Genomic DNA, 23,210 nt, shown 5'->3' with positions numbered 1-23,210 from the left:
CATACCATGGAATATTACTCAGCAATAAAAAGGAACAAACTTGATACAAATAACAACTTGGGTGAATCTCCCGAGAATTCTACTGAGTGAAAAAAGGCAATCCCAAAAGTTTACACATAGCATGATTCCATTTATATAATAACATTCTTAAAATGATAAAATTATAGTAATGGAGAATTGATTAGTGGTTGCAGGGGCTAGGGATGGGGAGGGGTGGAATGGAGGTATGTGGTTATGGAATTCTGTATCTTGACTGCAGTTATGTATACACAAACTTACCTGTGTGATAAAAATTGTAAAGAACTAAATACATACACACACACTGAAACTGGGGAAATCTGAATAAGATTGGTGGATTGTATCAAGATCCTGGTTGTGATACTATATTAAACTTCTGGGAGATGTTACCGTGGGATAGCTGTGGAAAGGTTACACATGATCTCTATTATTTCTTACAAATGCATGTGAATCTACAATCATCTCATAATAAAGTTAAAATTTAAAGTTGAATTTTTAAAAATCCTTTGAAAGGATGGTATAGGGGAGAAAAAAAAGGGAAAGAAAGTCTCTTGGTCCACGGGCATCCTGGACAGCAGTGAATACTCTATCTACTTCTTAATCTAGAATTCCATGGGAAACAGTTTGTTCTGTGTAAGTAGTTCTACTGGAACTTGGTGTAAGACAGGGGCCTGAAGATGTTGAGGATTCTGGTTTCTAGTTCCTGAAGTGGGACGTTTTCATTGATTCAATAAATAAAGAGGCAAGATTGGGAAGTCCTTCCATAGGACTAGGACATATTCTCTGATTATAACCCGACAGCTGGCTTGGGTGGTGCAAGGAGCACAATGCAAACCCACTTTTTTAATGTAGGGAAGGGGAACCATTGTAGAAATGACACCTCAAGGACCCCTCAGTAGAAGCACCCAGAGCAGGGTCAGAAATACCCAGGACAAGTGTGCATCCTCTGCACTGGCTGGGAAAAAGACTGGATACATACAAGGGTCTTGAGCTGGTAGGGGTGAAACAGAGCTGTGTGGGAGAGAAGAATACTCTCCCCACATGATATATACTCTGCTTTCTCTCTCTCTTTTTTATTTCTTATTTTCCTTTGCATTCTTGTTCTGCTTATTGATTTTTTTTTCTCAATTGCTTCTTCTCTCTTACTTCCCTTATTTGTTTCCTAACTCATTATTTTCCCTCTTTTTCTTTTCCTTTTCCCTCTTTCCTCACTCCCTGCATACCTTCTTTACAGCACACTGACTAAGCTGGACAGGAATTACAAGGGAAAAGAGGTACTCACAGAATCACGGATTCCTAAAACATTTAAGCTACAAAAGAGTAAGTAGATATCAGTGAGTCTAATATCAAATACTACACACAGGAAAACTGAGGTGCACAGAAGAGAAATAACTTGGGTAAGTTACAGAGGGTATTTCTGGCTAAGCTGGAACTTGAGCCTGGGACCCACTGGGGAGAGCTTCCTTAATTTTCTTTTTTTTTTTTTTTAAGATTTTTTTTTTTTGATATGGACCATTTTTAAAGTCTTTATTGAATTTGGTACAATATTGCTTCTGTTTTACGTTTGGATTTTTGGCTGCGAGGCATATGGGATCTTAGCTCCCTGACCAGGGAACGAACCTGCAACCCCCTGCATTGGAAGGCAAAGTCCTAACCACTGGACCGCCAGGGAAGTCCCTGAGCTTCCTTAATTTTCAACAAACAGTCTCAAAACTTGGAGAAAAAGAAGCTTTTGCAACAGCCAATGAAAACATGGTAAGATAAATGACAGCAGCAGTAAGGGAAATGATCCATGCTCTATTGCCAACAATAGTTATCAAGTGGTTATAAACCAGTTACAGAATTCAGGTAGAAGGAAAATCCCACAAGGCTGAATTCCTAAGAGGCAACTCCTTTCTCTTACTGACTGTGGATTATCTTAAATGGACCAGTACCCCTCCCCAGAAAGTAATGTAATACTATAAACGCTGTAGGGAGAAACTGCCCAAATGAAAGGACCAGAGATCAAATCGACAGCCTACATTTTGAGCCTACATTTTTGTTTTTTTCCTAAAAACACTTGCATATCAGGGAAATATCAAAAAATGTATCCATTAGTACACAGTTCCTCCACTGGGACCAAAGACCTTCAGAAATTTCACAGTATACACTGTTGGAAACAAGCACCAAGAGTTGCCTCTTTCTGGATGAGAGAAACTATCATCTAAGTGAGAGTGAGGCTCCTAACACAAGGAAAAGCCTCTGTTAAGGAAGTGAGGTGTGGAAGGAGGGGTACCAATGCATGCCACAGCATCCTGGAAAGTGATCGCTGGCCCAAACTTTTCCTACTTACATGGAACAGTGGAAAGTGCCAACAGGGTTCTCACGACGGATGTCTTCATACTCCTCATATATCCCCCGCTTTTGCCTGGTGCTAACATAGTCCATCAACTCTTGGATGGTCATGGCATGGGGACCTGGGACATGCACTGAGTCCCAGTCTAAGGTCGGAGGGAGGGAGAACAGGATGATCTCATCGAAGGGATCTGGGTGGCCGTTCATCTGGGATAGAAACTGGAAATTCCAAGTGGCGAGGTCAATTTTGACGTACCCACCCAGGTTTTCTGGAAGGCACTCCCTGGGCAGGTGCTGGGTGACTTCAGATGTCTTTAATATCTGAATCTGGAAAGCCAGAAAGAACCACGTGAGTATGTGGGGAGGGAGGGGAACAAAAAGATAAAGAACAAAAGTGCTTTGGAGAATGATATGAGATTTGCTTGAAATACCTGGTAAACTTAGAAAAGGAGTAGACTGAATTTCATCTGCTTGGGAATGAAGTCCTACGAATTTCCCAGAAAAGGTTTGACTTCCCACAATGTATAGCAAATTCATTCCTGGAATTAGGGGCCCTGTTATAAACCTTATATAAACGTAGGTATAGTGAACCAAGGCTTTATACTATTTACAAGGCTTTCCAGTACCATCTCATGTGGGTATTCGCCTTTTTGACTACTAAGAATGCATGGGAAGTGGTTATTTTTGTCAACCCCATACTAAGGCAATCAATTCTAAGCCTGTTGGCTTGTGTTTTACTCACAGCTTGGTACGGACATTCTCAAAGATAGGTTTCCGTGAAAGCAAGACAAGGCCAGCCTCCCAGAGGCTGGGTAGCCCAGGAAAAATGCTAGAGAAGTAATTGTAATACTTAATTCCTCTCTCTGCTTGGACACAGCCATACTGGACCAAATTAGCCTAGTTGGTTCTTTTTGGAATCTGTGTGGAATGGGAATGTTTGCCTTGCTTGCTGTTGCCTCTTCCTGGAATGCTGCTTCCTGGAATGCCCTCTTTTCCTCTTTGGCCTCTTCAAGGACGAGCTTACAGCTCAACCTCTTCTGTGAAGCCCTCCCTGACAGTCTGAGATAACATTCTCCTCTATGTTTCTCAGAGCCACAGTTCTCTGAACATGTCTGTGTCCCCTTTCAGGACCATAAGCTCCTCAGGAATAAGCGCTATCTTACTCAACTTTTAATTCCCAGGGTCCAGAGCCTGGACTGTAAAGGTGCTCAAAATATTCTGAGTTCATACATGCATGTATATACTTGTATATAATTCAAGTGTTAAGAACTTGCCTAAGGAGTCCTCTCAAAGAGTTATCTTAGGAAAGAAATCTCCTACTCTGGGGTCACTAGGTCACTAAGTAGCTTCCGCAGAATCAAACACCTTTAGTTTCCCCTCTCCAACCCAAGTCGCCTCAGCTACAAAGATCTGTATTGTTATTATTCATATAATCTCATACTAAAAAAAAAACCCTCTGATAATATTTTACAACATTATTATCTTATTCTATTATACCAATGTTTCATATACCCTTTCTTTCAAGGGTGAGAAATGAATGAGTAAATGACTGAAACCATAATCTTTCCATCCTGGAATACTCAGTGGATGATAATAGAATCAAGATAATTTTAGACAATGCTTTTGAAGTTGGGAAGCAACAAGCTGTTTTAAGAGAAAATGCCAGGAATAAAGTAAAAGAGAGATTGAGAGTCTCCTCCACCACCGTGGTGGTCAAGGGGACTGAATATTTCCGGTTGAACAAATTCAAACACCAGTTCAACTGATGTAATTATATTAGAAGTTGTTAAATATTAAAAGCCTGTAGAGCCACAGGACTAAATTTTGGAAGTAGTAGCTATCTCTGAGTCACTCATGGGACACATTCCTTCGATACTATCTGCATGCAAGGTGCTACATACAGGGGAAGTGCCCAAACTATGTCCAGGTCCTAACTCCAAGGAACTTGTACAGTAAGAAAGGCAGCCTATACTGGGCTGAGTAAAGAATAAAGCAGAGAATATAAGTGAACACACTAACAGAAGCAGAAAGAGAAACAAGCCAGGAAGGTTTTTTGAAGGTAGAAAATTAATTGGCAGGTTTCAGCAGTAGAGATGGAAATGTATCTATCCCACCCCCAAATAAAATTAAGTTAGCTTCCTTTACCCTCTCCCGGACTTTGTCCTTCAGAAGGAGGCTGATGATGGAATAGGGCACTCGGAACCATATGGGTGCTCCCACAATCAGCACTTTCTTCAAACGAGCTGGAAAAGCTCCCTGCGGAGAACAATACAAGAATTTATAAATACCAGTTAGGGCACTGCAACAGTGCCTAATGGGACCTTTGACTGTTCAAGTACAAAGTTTAGGTTTTTTGCTCTTCTCACCATTCTTAACCCAGCAGGGGGAGTCTATAGCTTAATTCAGGTTTCACTTAGTAGCTAGAGAAAAAGTGGTTAAAAAGAAAGAAATGGAAGCAACCTAAATGCCCATCAACAGAGGAATGGATAAAGAAGATGTGGTACGTATATATATATATAATGGAATATTACTCAGCCATAAAAAAAACAAAATAATGCCATTTGCAGCAACATGGATGAACCTAGAGATTGTCATACTGAGTGAAGTAAGTCAGACACAAAAATACAAATATCATATATCGCTTATATGTGGAATCTACAAAAAGTGTACAAATGAACTTATTTACAAAACAGGAGTAGAGTCACAGATGTAGAAAACAAACTTATGGTTACCAGGGGATGAAGCGGGGAGAGGGATAAATTGGGAGATTGGTATTGATATATACACACTACTATATAGAAAATAGATAATAAGAACCTGCTGTATAGCACAGGGAACTCTATACTCTGTAATGGCCTATATGGGAAATGAATACAAAAAAAAAAAAGCGTGTACATACGTAGATATATCAATATAACTGATTTGTACACCTGAAACTAACACAACATTGTAAATCAACTAAACTCCAATAAAAATTTTTTAAATTGATTTACCTTTAATTGTAATCATGTTATGGAGAAACAGAGAAGAACAAAAGTTTGGCCTGGGACACCTCAGAATTATAGGTGAGTGTGCTGGAATCTGCACATTTAAATGCATGGGCTTTGAGTTATTTGATCTGGACCCATTTAATGACAGAGAAAGACTTCAGGACTTGTAGTTACATTAGTAAGAGATACCCTAAAGATTCTCAAGTCTTCCGGCAGATCTGAAAGAGGAATCTCAAAGGAAACTTTGATAACAGATGGATATCTCCTTACCATTTTTTCCCGTGATTATATTTCCCTGATCACATGAGTTCTCTATGATTTTTATTGTCAGCACAGTGCTGCATTTTCAGAGAAAATCTTATTTGTGAAGCAAATAAATAAAATAAAAAATAAAAGTAACAATGTTATGTTGTCAATATAAGCTTTATGGATCAAAACTACTCTGATTTTTCTTGTCAGCATACATGTGTGCATCCTTAAGTTCTGATTATTAAAACTTTAAGGAACAACTAGATCACGAATAAAATGAACATGAAACATTTCTCATAATCTTTCCTTTATTCTGATATCTGTGTGTTTATAATCATTGATTTTCCACTCATCTCTTCATCTATTTACGTATTCATTCATTCAATCAATCAATATGATCTAGCGGGCACAAGGGCAAATGAGGTCTAAAAGAAAAGAGACACCCTGATCTGCACAAGGCATAAGAATGAAAAATTATTCCTTCTTAATCCATAGCTCTTAGTTTCATTTAGTTTCTCAATATTTCAGCACTTCTCATAGGCAGGGACACTGAATAATACTGGTATTCTAACTGGAAAGAAATTATTCCCAGTTAGATTATAATAGTAGTTTTAAAAAATATTTTTACTGGGCTTCCCTGGTGGCGCAGTGGTTGAGAGTCCGCCTGCCAATGCAGGGGACATGGGTTCGTGCCCCGGTCTGGGAAGATCCCACATGCCGCAGAGCGGCTGGGCCCGTGAGCCATGGCCGCTGAGCCTGCGCGTCCGGAGCCTGTGCTCTGCAACGGGAGAGGCCGCAACAGTGAGAGGCCCGTGTACCGCAAAAAAAAAAAAAAAAAAAAAAAAAAAAAAATTATTTATTTATTTTTGGCTGCTCTGTTTCTTCATTGTGGCACGCAGCCTTCTCTAGTTGTGCTGTGCGGGCTCCAGAGTGCACAGGCTCAGTAGTTGTGGCACATAGGCTCTCTAGTTATGGCACGTGGGCTCTCTAGTGGCATGCAGGCTTAGTTGCCCTGCGGCACATGGGATCTTAGCTCTTCCACCAGGGATTGAACCCACGTCCCCTGCAGCGGAAGTCAGATCCTTAACCACTGGACCACCAGGGCAGTCGCCACTATAATAGTATTTTTTTTTTTTTGGCTGTGTTAGGTCTTTGTTGCTGCGTGGAGGCTTTCTCTAGTTGCAGTGAGCGGGGGCAACTCTTCGTTGTGGTGCACAGGCTTATCATTGCAGTGGCTTCTCTTGTTGTGGAGCACAGGCTCTAGGCGCACAGGCTTCAGTAGTTGTGGCACACGGGCTCAGTAGTTGTGGCTCGCGGGCTCCAGAGCGCAGGCCCAGCCGCCACGGCGCACAGGCCCAGTTGCTCTGCGGCATGTGGGATCTTCCCGGATCAGGGCTCAAACCCGTGTCCCCTGCATTGGCAGGCGGATTCTTAACCACTGCGCCACCAGGGAAGTCCCTATAATAGTATTTTAAAGTATTATAATAGCATTTTAAAGTACAAAAGATAAATATAAATTATAATAGTATTTTAAAGTATAAAAGGTAAATATGAAAAAATTAGCCACCCTATAAATAATAATCAACATAAAAGTATAATGGTAAAAAGCCTCTGGTTTATAATAGCACTTGTGCACACAAGCACCATCTCCTTCCCTGTCTCTCTCCCCCTGTAAGTCACTGGTCATACAAAAAAGATGATTTATCCTTGGTGTCTGCTACGTTTATACATACATATATAGGTATACATTTTTTTAGCCTAGGAATATATGTCACAAGAAACATGTAAGACACATAATTTTAAAATCTTATTGAAAGACATAACAAAAGACTTTAAAAAAATCCATAAAACAAAACATAGCATTCCTGGACAGGAGAAGATGATGCTGTAAAGATGTCAATTCTCCAATTAATTCATTATATCCAAATTAAATCCCAAAGTGTTTTATCTTCCAGAACTTGACTGAATGACTCTAACATTCATCTAATCAAAAGATGATGATTTTTTAAAATATTTTCTCATCAGATTTATAATTTTGAATAAGTGGTTATCTCTGGGGAATGGCACTGGGGTGTGTGAGGGAGTGGTCAGAGACTTTTCCTTGAATTACTTTTTAATTGCTTTTATAATTTATAAAAACTAGTTATAAAGTTTGTTTTTAGTATGCATGTTATATATCAGTAAATATTTAAATAAAAACACATGAAAGCGCATGTAAAAGAATAAAAGTGCAAAAAGGTCAAAACAACTTTTAGAAATAAAAGAATACAGGGAAGCTTGTTGTATAAGATATTAAACTTTATTATAAGGCTACAATAAATTAAAAAGTGAATATGTTGGTCTTGATGCCTAGATCAACAGAACAGGGAGTCCAGAAATAGACATACTTACCATATGGAAATTAAGTATAAGATAAAGGTGTTATCCCAAATGAGTAGGGAAATAAATGTATTAGTTAACAAATGTTGCCAGGACAGCTATTTGAAAACAAATTATTTTGTCCATAATATTATGTACCATATATAATATGATATATTATTAAATATACTACATGTAATATACTATATTAAAACGATAATGAAAAATTAAGAAAACATAGTAGTATGACAAAAGACACCATAAAGTTGAACAAATTATAAACTGCAAAAATGCTGGTAACACATACTTAACAATACTCTTAATATTCTTAATAACAAGTCTTGTAAATCAATGAGACAAACACTTCAATAGAAAAATCGGTAAGGACTTCCCTGGTGGCACAGTGGTTAACAATCCACCTGCCAATGCAGGGGACATGGGCTCAAGCCCTGCTCTGGGAAGATCCCACATGCTGCGGAGCAGCTAAGCCTGTGCGCCACAACTACTGAGCCTGCACTTTAGAGCCCGTGTGCCAGAACTACTGAAGCCCGCGTGCCTACAGCCCATGTTCCGCAACAAGAGAAGCCACCGCTATGAGCAGCCCGCATACCACAACAAAGAGTAGCCCCCACTCGCCGCAACTAGAGAAAGCCCACGCACAGCAACAAAGACCCAACGCAGCCAAAATTTAATTAATTAATTAATTAATTTTAAAAAATCTGAAGTATGAGACTGTGCATTAAACTTCTACTTACAACTTTCATGAGAATGAGGATGTTAGGGGACTATATCTAAAATTTTACCTGCTCCCAATGACAGAGCAGTAAGTCACTAAGAAAAACATGATATGGATTTTAAGGCAACCAAACTTTTATTTCATTCTCTTTGAATTTATATAGCAAAACAACAACAAAACATCCATAGTAGTTTCATTATTTTGAACCAGATAAAGGAGGACACATTAACAGCAAAAGAACATTTGAAAAAAAAAAAAAGATACTACAATGTTATTATTTAAAGGAGTTCAAACAACAAAAAAAAGGATGTTATTATTTTAGAACTTCTAAATTCAAAAAAAGAGCAAAGGGAGGTGGGGTTCCCAGACTCTGTCTGGAGGAAGCGAGACTGCACCCGCTCAGGCAGTCAGAGGGAAGGGGACGGGACCAGCGGGCGGGCAGGCGGACTCGCCCTCTCGGTGACTGCACCAATCGGGTGTGCCCTACCTGCCTGCAAGTGCCCCTGGATGAAGCCGTACCGTGTGTCCTGACCAGGTCTTGGTGCTCCGGCCGGGTGTCAGGCCTGTGCCTCTGAGGTAGGAGAGCCGAGTTCAGGACACTGGTCCACCAGAGACCTCCTGGCTCCCAGGAGGCGAAAGCTCTCCCAGAGATCTCCATCTAAATGCTAAGACCCAGCTCCACTCAACGACCAGCAAGCTACAGTGCTGGACACCCTATGCCAAACAACTAACAAGACAGGAACACAATCCCACCCATTAGCAGAGAGGCTGCCTAAAATCATAATAAGGTCATAGACACCCCAAAACACAGTACCGGACGCAGTCCCGCCAACCAGAAAGACAAGATCCAGCCTCACCCACCAGAACACAGGCACCAGTCCCCTCCACCAGGAAGCCTACACAACCCACCAAAACAACCTTAGCCACTGGGGGCACACACCAAAAACAACGGGAACTACGAACCTGCAGCCTGTGAAAAGGAGATACCAAACACAGTAAGTTAAGCAAAATGAGAAGACAGAGAAACACACAGCAGATGAAGGAGCAAGGTAAAAACCCACCAGACCAAACAAATGAAGAGGAAACAGGCAGTCTACCTGAAAAAGACTTCACAATAATGACAGTAAAGATGATCAAAAATCCTGGAAATAGAATGGAGAAAATACAAGAAATGTTTAACAAGGACCTAAAAGAACTAAAGAGCAAACAAACAATGATGAACAACACAATAAATGAAATTTAAAATTCTCTAGAAGGAATCAATAGCAGAATAACAGAGGCAGAAGAACGGATAAGTGACCTGGAAGATAAAATAGTGGAAATAACTACCACAGAGCAGAATGAAGAAAAAAGAATGAAAAGAATTGAGGACAGTCTCAGAGACCTCTGGGACAACATTAAACACACCAACATTCGAATTATAGGGATCCCGGAAGAAGAGGAGAAAAAGAAAGGGACTGAGAAAATATTTGAACAGATTATAGTTGAAAATTTCCCTAATATAGGAAAGGAAATATTCAATCAAGCCCAGGAAGCACAGAGAGTCCCATACAGGATAAATCCAAGGAGAAACACGCCAAGACACATATTAATCAAAGTATCAAAAATTAAATACAAAGAAAGAATATTAAAAGCAGCAAGGGAAAAAAAACAAATAACACACAAGGGAATCCCCATTAGGTAACAGCTGATCTTTCAGCAGGAACTCTGCAAGCCAGAAGGGAGTGGCAGGACATATTTAAAGTGATGAAAGAGAAAAACCTACAACCAAGATTACTCTAGGCAGCAAGGATCTCATTCAGATTCGACAGAGAAATTAAAACCTTTACAGACAAGCAAAAGCTAAGAGAATTCAGCACCGCCAAACCAGCTTTACAAAAAAAGCTAAAGGAACTTCTCTAGGCAAGAAACACAAGAGAAGGTAAAGACCTACAATAACAAACCCAAAACAATTAAGAAAATGGTAACAGGAACATACATATTGATTAACTACCTTAAATGTAAATGGATTAAATGCTCCAACCAAAAAGACACAGACTGGCTGAATAGATACAGAAACAAGACCGATAAATATGCTGTCTACAAGAGACCCACTTCAGACCTAGGGACACATACAGACTGAAAGTGAGGGGATGGAAAAAGATATTCCATGCAAATGGAAAATCAAAAGAAAGCTGGAGTAGCAATTCTCATATCAGACAAAAGAGACTTTAAAATAAAGACTATTACAAGAGACAAAGAAGGACAGTACATAATGATCAAGGGATCAATCCAAGAAGAAGATATAACAATTGTAAATATTTATGCACCCAACATAGGAGCACCTAAAAACATAAGGCAAATGCTAACAGTCATAAAAGGGGAAATCAACAGTAACACAATCACAGTAGGGGACGTTAACACTCCACTTTCACCAATGGACAGATAATCCAAAATGAAAATAAATAAGGAAACACAAGCTTTAAATGATACATTAAACAAGATGGACTTAATTGACATTTATAGGACATTCCATCCAAAAACAACACAATACACTTTCTTCTCAAGTGCTCATGGAACATTCTCCAGGATAGATCGTATCTTGGGTCACAAATCAAGTCTTGGTAAATTTAAGAAAACTGAAATCGCATCAAGTATCTTTTCCGACCACAACTCTATGAGACTGGATATCAATTACAGGAAAAAAAATCTGTAAAAAATACAAACACATGGAGGCTGCACAGTACACTACTAAATAACCAAGAGATAACTGAAGAAATCAAAGAAGAAATTTAAAAATACCTAGAAACAAATGACAATGAAAACACAACAACCCAAAACCTATGGGATGCAGAAAAAGCAGATCTAAGAGGGAAGTTTATAGCAATACAAGAAACAAGAAATATCTCAAATAAACAAACTAACCTTACACCTAAAGCAATTAGAGAAAGAAGAACAAAACAAATCCCACAGTTAGCAGAAGGAAAGAAATCATAAAGATCAGAGCAGAAATAAATGAAAAAGACATGAAGGAAACAATAGCAAAGATCAAAACAACTAAAAGCTGGTTCTTTGAGAAGATAAACAAAATTGATAAACCATTAGCCAGACTCATCAAGAAAAAAGGGAGAGGACTCAAATCAATAGAATTAGAAATGAAAAAGGAGAAGTAACCATTGACACTGCAGAAATACAAAGGATCATGAGAGATTACTACAAGCAACTATATGCCAGTAAAATGAACAACCTGGAAGAAATGGACAAATTCTTAGAAAAGCACAACCTTCCGAGACTGAACCAGGAAGAAATAGAAAATATAAACAGACCAATCACAAGCACTGAAATTGAGACTGTGATTAAAAATCTTCCAACAAACAAAAGCCTAGGACCAGGTGGCTTCACAGGCGAATTCTATCAAACATTTAGAGAAGAGCTAACACCTATCCTTCTCAAACTCTTCCAAAATATAGCAGAGGGAGGAACACTCCCAAACTCATTCTACGAGGCCACCATCACCCTGATACCAAAACCAGACAAAGATGTCACAAAGAAAGAAAACTACAGGCCAATATCACTGATGAACATAGAGGCAAAAATCCTCAACAAAACAGTAGAAAACAGAATCCAACAGCACATTAAAAGGATCATACACCATGATCAAGTGGGGTTTACCTCAGGAATGCAAGGATTCTTCAATATACGCAAATCAATCAGTGTGATAAACCATATCAACAAATTGAAGGAGAAAAACCATATGATCAACTCAATAGATGCAGAAAAAGCTTTTGACAAAATTCAACACCCATTTATGATAAAAACCCTCCAGTAAGCAGGCATAGAGGGAACTTACCTCAACATAATAAAGGCTATATATGACAAACCCACAGCCAACATTGTTCTCTATGGTGAAAAACTGAAACCATTTCCTCTAAGATCAGGAAGAAGACAAGGTTGTCCACTCTCACCACTATTATTCAACATAGTTTTGGAAGTTTTAGTCACAGCAATCAGAGAAGAAAAAGAAATAAAAGGAATCCAAATCGGAAAAGAAGAAGTAAAGCTGTCACTGTTTGCAGATGACATGATACTGTACGTAGAGAATGCTAAACATGCTACCAGAAAACTACTAGAGCTAATCAATGAATTTGGTAAAGTAGCAGGATACAAAATTAATGCACAGAAATCTCTTGCATTCCTATACACTAAGAACGAAAGATCAGAAACAGAAATTAAGGAAACACTCCCGTTTACCATTGCAACAAAAAGAATAAAATGCCTAGGAATAAACCTACCTAAGGAGACAAAAGACCTGTATGCAGAAAACTATAAGACACTGATGAAAGAAATTAAAAATTATACAAACAGATGGAGAGATGTACCATGTTATTGGATTGGAAGACTCAACATTGTGAAAATAACTATACTACCCAAAGCAAGCTACAGATTCAATGCAATCCTTATCAAACTACCAATGGCATTTTTCATAGAACTAGAACAAAAGATTTCACAATTTGTATGGAAACACAAAAGATGCCGAATAGCCAATGCAATCTTGAGAAAGAAAAACGGAGCTGGAGGAATCAGGTTCCCTGACTTCAGACTATACTACAAAGCTACAGTAAATCAAGACAATATGGTACTGGCACAAAAACAAGAAATTTAGATCAATGGAACAGGATAGAAAGCCCAGAGATAAACCCATGCACATATGGTCACCTTATTTTTGATAAAGGAGGCAAGAATATACAATGGAGAAAAGCCAGCCTCTTCCATAAGTGGTGCTGGGAAAACTGGACAGCTGCATGTAAAAGAGTGAAATTAGAACACTCCCTAACACCATACACAAAAATAAACTCAAAATGGATTAGAGACCTAAATGTAAGACCAGACACTATAAAACTCTAAGAGGAAAACATAAGCAGAACACTCTATGACATAAATCACAGCAAGATCCTTTTTGACCCACCTCCTAGATAATGGAAATAAAAACAACAATAAACAAATGGGACCTTATGAAACTTAAAACCTTTTGCACAGCAAAGGAAAACATAAACAAGACGAAAAGACAACCCTCAGAGTGGGAGAAAATATTTGCAAATGAAGTAACTGACAAAGGATTAATCTCTAAAATTTATAAGCAGCTCATGTAGCTCAGTATCAAAAAAACAAACAATCCAATCCAAAAATGGGCAGAAGACCTAAACAGGCATTCCTCCAAGATATACAGACTGCCAACAAAGAAGATATACAGACTGCCAACAAACACATGAAAGGATGTTCAACATCATTTATCTTTAGAGAAATGCAAATCAAAACAACAATGAGGTAACACCTCACACCAGTCAGAATGGCCATCAAAAAATCTACAAACAATAAATGCTGGAGAGGCTACGGAGAAAAGGGAACCCTCTTGCACTGTTGGTGGGAATGTAAATTGGTACAGCCACTATGGAGAGCAGTATGGAGGTTCCTTAAGAAACTAAAAATAGAACTACCATACGACCCAGCCATCCCATTACTGGGCATATATCCTGAGAAAACCATAATTCAAAAAGAGTCACATACCACAATGTTCATTGCAGCTCTAGTTACAATAGCCAGGACATGGAAGCAACTTAAGTGTCTATCGACAGATGAATGGATAAAGAAGATGTGGCACATATATACAATGGAATATTACTCAGCCATACAAAGAAATGAAATTGAGTTATTTGTAGTGAGGTGGATGGACCTAGAGTCTGTCACACAGAATGAAGTAAGTCAGAAAAAGAAAAACAAATACTGTATGCTAACACATATATATGGAATCCAAAAAAAAAAAAAAAAGGTTCTGAAAAACCTAGGGGCAGGATAGGAATAAAGATGCAGACATCGATCCTTTTGTAGTTCATAAGTGTGATGACTGGGTGTTCACGCGCTTGTGTGACATGTGCCTCCTTCCAACCTTGTGGCACATTACCCGTCTGACATGAAAAAAAAAAGATGCAGACATAGAGAATGGGCTTGAGGACATGGGGAGGGGGAAGGGTAAGCTGGGACAAAGTGAGAGAGTGGCATGGACGTATATACACTAACAAATGTAAAACAGATAGCTAGTGGGAAGCAGCCACATAGCTCAGCGAGATCAGCTCGGTGCCCTGTGACCACCTAGAGGGGTGGGATAGTGAGGGTGGGAGGGAGACGCAAGAGGGAGGAGATATGGGGATATATGTATATGTACAGCTGATTCACTTTGCTATAAAGCAGAAACTAACACACCATTGTAAAGCAATTATACTCCAATAAAGATGTTAAAAAAAAGAAAAAAAGAGAAAATTTATGGAATGCTGTACTGGGATGGCTGAAGGAAATAGATACCCGTATTTCTTGGTGACAGTGTAAATTTTTTTTCCACTTTTATGGAGGGTAACCTAGTAATGTATAAGAGAGATTAAGAATATTCATAATCTTTAGCCAAATAATCCATGTCTTAGAAATACCTTCTTAAAATAATTTAAAAGAAAAAGCTTAAATGATCATAATAGTATTATTTAAACCTGAAAACAATATGAATAATACAGAAAGATGGTTAGATGATTAAACTGTCTGTGATATATTAACTTACCAGGTTATTGTGACTCTGTTAAAACAGAAACAGAAAGCCTATTTTGTGGAAAGGAGGGACTATTTAGTATGCAAAACTGGAAAAAAATTAGCTATCCATATGGAAAAAAAAGTCAGATTCCTACATCTCATACCATACTCAAAAATCAACTCCAGATGGATTAAGGTCTTAAATGACAAAAACAAAATTTTAAATTTTTAAAAGAAAATAGCTTCTCAAAAAGTTAAACATAGAACTACCACATGATCCAACAATTCCACTTTTAGGCATATACACAAAAGAACTTAAAGCAAGGACTGAAACAGATGCTGTAACACCAATGTTCATAGCACCATTATTCACAATAGCCAAAAAGTGGAAAGAACCCAACTGTTTGACAGATGAATGGATTAACAACACGTGGTATATACATACAATAAAATATTATTCAGCCTTAAAAAGGAATGAAATTCTGATACATGTTACAATATGGATGAATCTTAAAAATATTATGCTAAGTGATCAGACACAAAGGACAAATGCTGCATGATTCCACTTACATGAGGACCTAGAATAGGCAAATTCATAGCGACAGAAAGTAGAATGAAGGTTACCAGGGGCTGGGGGGCAGGGTGGGGATATATTGATTAACGGGCACAGAGTTTCTGTTTGGGATGATGAATAGTTTTGAAAATGGACAGTGGTGATGGGTTGCATTGTGAATGTACTTAATGCTACTGAATTGTACACTTAAAATGGTTAAAATGGTAAATTTTGTTATGTATATTTTACCACAATAAAAAAAATCACTAAAAACATTAATACACATGGTGGAATCAGTGGTACAGCAGTAAAATAAAATAAAATAGCTAATTAATTTTTTCTGACTTTGGAATAGGGAAGGATTTACAATGCAAAACATATTAAGCAGAAAATAAAATACAGACTCATTTAATCATACTAAAACTAAGAACTTATGTTAGTCAAAAGGACTGTATAAAAAGTGAAAAAACAAGCTATAAACTGAGACAGTGTATGTATATACATATACACACACACAGAGAAATAGATTAGTACAAAACTACATAAATGGATGATAGGAAAATAGGTAAAAGCCATAAACAGGCACTTTGCAGCAGAAGAAAACATATATGGCCAATAAATATATGAAGGGATACTTAACCTCACTAATAAGAGAGAGGTAAGTTATACCACAAGATACCATTTTATACCCACTCGATTGGGAAAAATTAAGAAGTGTGACATTATCATGTATTGGAGAGGATGTGGAAATTTTACACATGGCAGGTGGGTACAACCACTTAGGAAAACAATTAAACACTATCTTATAAAACTGAATCTTCCCAGACCTTACGACCCAGTAATTCTACTCCTAGATGTATGCTCTAGAGCATGCATTTTCTTTTCTTTTCTTTTCTTTTCTTTTTTTAATATTTATTTATTTATTTTGGCTGCACCAGGTCTTAGTTTTGGCATGCAGGATCCTTTGTTGTGGCATGTGGGTTCATAGTTGTGGCATGCGGGCTTCTTAGTTGCAGCATGTGCACTCTTAGTTGTGGTATGCATGCGGGATCTAGTTCCCCAACCAGGGATCAAACTCGGGCCCCCAGCAGTGGAAGTGCGGAGTCCTAATCACTGGACCACCAGGGAATTCCCCTAGAGCATGCATTTTCAATAGAGGTGATATCATACCCAAGGGGGTGAAATTATTCTGAGGAGAGTGGGGAATGGAAAAACAACCCAAACATACACACTCTTTTTGTGCATAAAGCATAGATATATGTTCAGTACATCAAGATATATATATTAATACATTCAGTACATCAAGATATATACATTATATCTGTGGTATTAAAATTTCATTAGAAGAACAACAACTGGGGGTGGGGGGAGTCTAAAGAAGACTCCTTAGTGAGGCAATAATGAAAAAATGGTTGAGAAACACTGCCCTAGAGATATTCTTGCACATATGCACCAGAAGACATGTATAAAAATGTTCATAGCAGCATTGTTCACAATAGCAAAAATCAGAAAATGACCCAAAGAGCCATCAAAAGAAGTAGATAAATAAACTGGTGTATTCATCAATGGATGAGGAATTAAAAGGTATAAATCCTTCACCCATCAATAAAAAGGAATGAATCAAAGCTAAATGCCACAATAGGAATTTTAGTAATACAATCACAAGTGAAGTCCCAGAAAACAACATGCAGTATAGTACTCTCTTTATATAATTTCTGTTGTAAAGCTGTAATAGTAAATAAACACTTCTAAACATCTAGTTCCACAGTACTCCCAAGTGAGGTCCTGGAACAAAGACTGCACAGACTCCTACAGGACTTCCCTGGTGGTCCAGTGGTTAAGACTCTGCGCTGCCAATGCAGGGGGCATGGGTTCAATACGTGGTGGGGGAACTAAGATCCCACATGCCACACAGTTTGGCCAAAAAAAAAAAAAAAAAAGACTACACAGACTCCTCGATCAATGTTTTTCCAACTGCAGGTTGTCACTCAGTGGGTCCTGAAATCAATTTAGTAGGTTATGACTAACATTTTTAAAATGTTATAGAACAGAATAATCAAAATGATTGTACAGAGTAAAAGTAAAGCTTGTTTTGTGAAACTTTTTGTTTTATAAATATGTACACACACATACATACACCTGTATGCTCAAATTCTGAAATCTAAACAGCTCTGAAAGCCACTAGTTTCTTTTGTAAGTTTGGTGCAAAAATTCATGGGACAGCAAAATCTGACCTGAAATCCCATAAGCTATTTATAACCTTTGTTCTTCTCCAAAGGTTATGATATGAATAATACATTTCATTGCAGAAATATTTGATATTAAAGTGACATACAGACCATATTATCTTTTAAAGTTCAAAATATTAAATAATATCTCTGAACCTAAGAGTTTGAGGTAAGAGATTAAGAACCTATCTATGTATATAACTTTACATGTATATGTATAGTTAGTGTACATATATTGATATTATTGTACACTAAGTTGCAATGTAAAACATATTTCTGACTAGGTTGAGACAAAAAGTCTGCAAGTTACTGGTTAGGTGACATTTTTCATAGACAATGGCCATACCTAGGCTTCATTAATTCTTATTCTACAAAACTCCCGGAAAGAGGGCTTCCCTGGTGGCACAGTGGTTGAGAGTCCACCTGCTGATGCAGGGGACACGGGTTCGTGCCCCGGTCCGGGAAGATCCCACATGCCGCGAAGCGGCTAGGCCCGTGAGCCATGGCCGCTGAGCCTGCGCGTCCGGAGCCTGTGCTCCGCAATGGGAGAGGCCACAACAGTGAGAGGCCCACGTACCGCAAAAAAAAAAAAACTCCCGGAAAGAGACATCCCACCTTTATGACTCAGTGTTCCTGTGTATTTTATTTTAATTCCTCCCACTTTACTTTTAAGATTGTTTCTTGTTCTGAGGAAGCAGATATTGGTCATCATTTACAGGTGACCTTTAAACTGAACATAATGTCTGAAGTTTACATCATTCCTAAATCTCATAAAGAATAGAAAAAAGTCACCCTAACCATTGAAGGGGGGTTGAAAGGGCCATTTCACAGCCTTACCTTCAGCAAGTTTAGGACTTTCTTGCCAAGATCCAGCTCAAAGTTGGCATAATTAGAACCGCACATGTCATAGATAAACACCAGTCCATTCCTCTGAGTTTCAAAGCTGTAAAGCAACCATTGAATGAAAACATTTATAAGTAATAAGATGGATGAGGTAAATTGAAAACCTGGGTCAAAACAAAGACACAGAGAATGTGGGACACATCTGGGACTGAAATAATTGCCTTCCTGAACTGGCCTGAACTTTTGTGACTGGCCTTACAAGAAGAATTTATAATAAGAAATATATTTGGTCTTTGACCCTGTTTCCTGGCAAACTTCCTAAAACTTAGAATTTCCAGGAGTGCGAGGAAGGCATCCATTGCTATATTAATGAGGTGACTTTTAGAATGCCCTTAGATCATCTAAGGATGGGGGCTGGTTGCCAGAGGAACCAACCACATGACTAGAAAGGGTTGGGAGTTGGGACTTCCAGTCCCATTCCCCCCACACACACTCAGGAAGGGTTGTGGGGCTGGAGATTGAGCTCAGTCACCAATGGCCAATGATTTAATCAATCATGCCTTGTAATGAATGAAGCCTCCACAAAATACCAAAAGGATGAGATTTGGAGAATTTCCACGTTGATGAACTTGGAAATTGGTAACCTATTAAAGTATAACATTTGAGTCTGTGAACCGTTCTAGCAAATTAATCGAACCCAAGGAGGGGGCATTGGAACCTCTGATCTATGGTCAGAAGCAGAGGTGACAACCTGGACTTGCCACTGGAGTCTGAAGGGGGCAGGGGACAGTCTTTTAGGACTGAGCCTTTAACCTGTGTGATCTGAGGTTATCTCCAGGTACATAGTGTCAGAGTTGAAATGAACTGCAGAACACCCAGTTTATGGGGGAGAATTGCTTGGTGGTATGGAGGGAATACCCCACATGTTGGAATTGGAATTATACTTATTGATGCATATTTATCCAGATTCATCAAGTACCAAACTCACAGGCTGAGAATGTTCCAGAGCATCTAGGTTATCAAAGTTTGAACTGTTTCCTCCTATATCTCTGAATCTGCCTATCCAAATTCTATACCATTCTATGTTCAACTCAAAAGCTTCCTCTTCTATGAAGGTGCCCCTGATAATTGTCACCAAATGTACTACCATCCTTCACCCACTTGAAGCCCCATAAATCTTTCTGTGGATTTTTCTTGTGGCTCTTAATGTACTCCCACCTTGTGTAGCCATCTGAGTCTCTCCTAGAGGGCCCAAACAAAAGTTTACCTCATAACCCTCAACAGTCCCCAGCACAGTCCTTGCAAACAGATACATAATAAATGGTCACAGATTTTTAATTCAGTGGGCTACAGCCCATCACTAAAAAAATACTTTAGGCCCACAGAAAACTGTAAAGCAAAATTCTAAGCTCAATGATGGTGTATCTGTCTCTTATGACTTTAATGGAGGAAGAGAATAAACCCACAAATGGCTTTGGAAGGCATGTTAAAAAGTAGATTAAGAGGTGGTGAGCCTATTCCCAGATTGAGGTTAGGAACATGTGAAGATACAAAAAGTATTACTCAATCCCATCTTCTTAATTCCTAAAGATTTCTCAAAGCTGCACTCTTCCACCAAGCCCGATCCTTACTGCTCCTGATCTGCACACCTAAATCGTTGTTCAGAATAAATTATTTGATTGGACTACTCACTGATGATAGCAACAGTGTTCACATTTATTTACAATTGAGAAAACTTTTTGACACAAAACACATTCTTGAAATCAGAAGTCTCAATGTTATTTTGTATCTGTATTTTTTTTTGCATCACCTCCTGGAAGCCTCCGTATCTTCATCCTTTCAACAGAATACAAGGCGGAAGCACCTACCCATGAAGCAGCATTTCAAAAATCTCTTAAGTAGGGCTTCCCTGGTGGCGCAGTGGTTAAGAATCCGCCTGCCAATGCAAGGGACAAGGGTTCAAGCCCTGGTCCGGGAAGTTCCCACATGCCACGGAGTAATGAAGCCCGTGCGCCACAACTACTGAGTCTGCGCTCTAGAGCCCGCGAGCCACAACTACGGACGCCCGCATGCCTAGAGTCTGTGCTCCGCAACAAGAGAAGCCAACGCAATGAGAAGCCCACGTACCGCAACAAAGAGTATCCACCACTCTCCGCAACTAGAGAAAGCCCGCATGCAGCAAGGAAAACCCAATGCAGCCAAAAATAAATTAATTAATTTAAAAAATCTCTGAAGTAGACCCAAGTTTCTCCAGCAGACTTAATTTCAAATGGCCCTTAACATGATAAAGTGAGTGCTAAATCTTGTCTCCTTTTTTCATGACCCCAGAGAGACTGATTCACCAAGATCAAAGATTCTGTTCAATGAGTGGCACAGTCATTGAGTAGACTATCCAGATCTAGAGACTTCCCTTTTCTCCACAAGCTCAACAGGGGCCAAACTCAAAGAATTACAGGTTTTCCCCTCACAGCTCCAGCCTGCGGCAGGACACTAAAACAAAGAGAAGTCAGTGCCAGGGGAAATAGAATTTAATAAAAAGAAGCTATGGTGCATAATGATGCAGGTTCTATATTCATAGACCTGAAATTGCTCATCCTTTGAAGGCACATGAAATAAATACAAATGCAATAGCATTTTCACTTTTCTGGGTACAGAAGATGAGGTTTACAATAATAGCGCTAGTTCCCTACTAAGAATAATTGCTTCCCTACCCTATTGAGTTTGATTCCCGAGCTAGGATGTTACTGGGAACACCAAGATTACCACAGTCCCTGACATTTGTTTCAAAATAATCTAGGGTAAAGGGGTGGGTGAGGGGCTTTCAATGAAACAAGATTGGTTACAGATCACTTTGAAGAAGATGAATGAAAGGCATGTGAAAGTTGACGACACCACTTCCTCTCCACCATGGAGATTTGGGAATTTCCCATTATATAATGTTGAAAAGAAGGTTCCCTGCCCTCCTGGAGCTTACCATCTACCGGTAGATGAAAAAAACATTCATATAAGACAAATGACATCATAAGGCCATGTATAATTAAATATGAAATGATTGGTATTAATAATAACTGCGATTAAAGTCAAAGTAAAAAGAATTTTATGACAAGTTGGAGTGGTGAGGGAACCAGTCACAGAAGTTGGGCCTTAAAGAAAGGGGAAGATTAAGTGAAGAGGAAGGGTTTCCTCCTCTTCCATTCTGGTTCACGGTAACAAAGGAAAACAAGAACTTCTATTCATTAGTAAGAATATTTCATTCAGAAAAAAAAAAGGGTTCACACTGGGCTTCCCTGGTGGCGCAGTGGTTGAGAGTCCGCCTGCCGATGCAGGGGACGCAGGTTCGTGCCCCGGTCCAGGAAGATCCCACATGCCGCGGAGCGGCTAGGCCCGTGAGCCATGGCCGCTGAGCCTGCGCATCCGGAGCCTGTGCTCCGCAACGGGAGAGGCCACAACAGTGAGAGGCCCGCGTACCACAAAAAAAAAAAAAAAAAAAAAAAAGGTTCACATTTACTTACCTTACATGCAACCTCTGAATAATGAGGAGTCACTGAGGGTTTTTAAGAAAGGGATGGACATCACGAGAACAAAGTTTTAATTACATTTACCTGTGTGGTATTCCTATGGGATTCAATACTCACACTAGAAAAAGCAAGCTTTGGCCACTGTCATGCCTACACAAGAGCTCCGACTCTCTAAGCTGCTCAAAGAGGAAGGCAATGCTAAATTTTCTGGTAAAAGAGCCTTCCATTCATTCCCGAGCTAAAGAAACATTTCAAAGGGAACTATACTCTAGAAATTATGCCTGAAGACCAAGCATAAGAAAGAAGAACTGAGAAATTCCACATTTCTGACTGGCTGCTGACCGCTGGCCCTCTCTCCTTAGTAACTTCTCTTTTTCAGAATAATGCTGTGTGTGTGGTTTGGATATATCTCTCACCGAACACCACCAGCAGAAGCTAAGTATATGAAAGTATTAACATTAACAAGGCAGCAACAAGTGAACTAGACAGAGAGCCCCGCTTCAGACAATCCTTTGGCTATTCCCATCCTCTAAGTCCAGAAGTATGACTGAAGTGCACAGTTGTCTCTCACTATCTCTGGTCTTAGCCCTCGATGTATCACATCTAACCCAGAGGACCAGCCAATGACATTGAGAGCAATAACAAACTGTAAATGGCAAGCACCAAGGAAAATAGAAAGTAAAAGTGGAAGACAACATAGTAGGGTACAAATAGCTCTGACCAAGAGTGAAGAAACCAGGACCTTAGACCAGCTGGATCAATATGTGATGACTGTAAAAGAGCCACAAAACTTCTTGGGGCTTCAGTTTCTCTGTCTATAGAACAGTGATG

At 39.1% G+C, this 23,210-nt stretch overlaps 1 protein-coding gene and 1 non-coding gene across 3 annotated transcripts in view; one reads left to right on the top strand and one right to left on the bottom strand.

Annotated features, from left to right (window-relative positions):
- Positions 1 to 23,210, bottom strand: part of PTPN9 (protein tyrosine phosphatase non-receptor type 9) — a 79,429-nt gene that overhangs the window by 18,040 nt on the left and 38,179 nt on the right. For both annotated transcript variants that reach the window (XM_060005571.1, XM_060005572.1), the window contains exons 5-7: positions 18,856 to 18,961; positions 4,498 to 4,608; positions 2,351 to 2,679 (exon numbers count right to left, since the gene is read on the bottom strand). In XM_060005571.1, the coding sequence (XP_059861554.1) occupies positions 2,351 to 2,679; positions 4,498 to 4,608; positions 18,856 to 18,961 (546 nt within the window). The remainder of the gene's footprint in view (positions 1 to 2,350; positions 2,680 to 4,497; positions 4,609 to 18,855; positions 18,962 to 23,210) is intronic.
- LOC132421480 (small nucleolar RNA U13) lies at positions 14,539 to 14,633 on the top strand. The gene has a single exon (XR_009518724.1). It is a non-coding gene; the product is annotated as a small nucleolar RNA U13 (small nucleolar RNA).

Source organism: Delphinus delphis, chromosome 2 (genome assembly GCF_949987515.2).
Source record: "Delphinus delphis chromosome 2, mDelDel1.2, whole genome shotgun sequence".
Classification (NCBI taxonomy): domain Eukaryota; kingdom Metazoa; phylum Chordata; class Mammalia; order Artiodactyla; family Delphinidae; genus Delphinus; species Delphinus delphis.
This window is presented reverse-complemented; position numbering and strand designations above follow the sequence as displayed.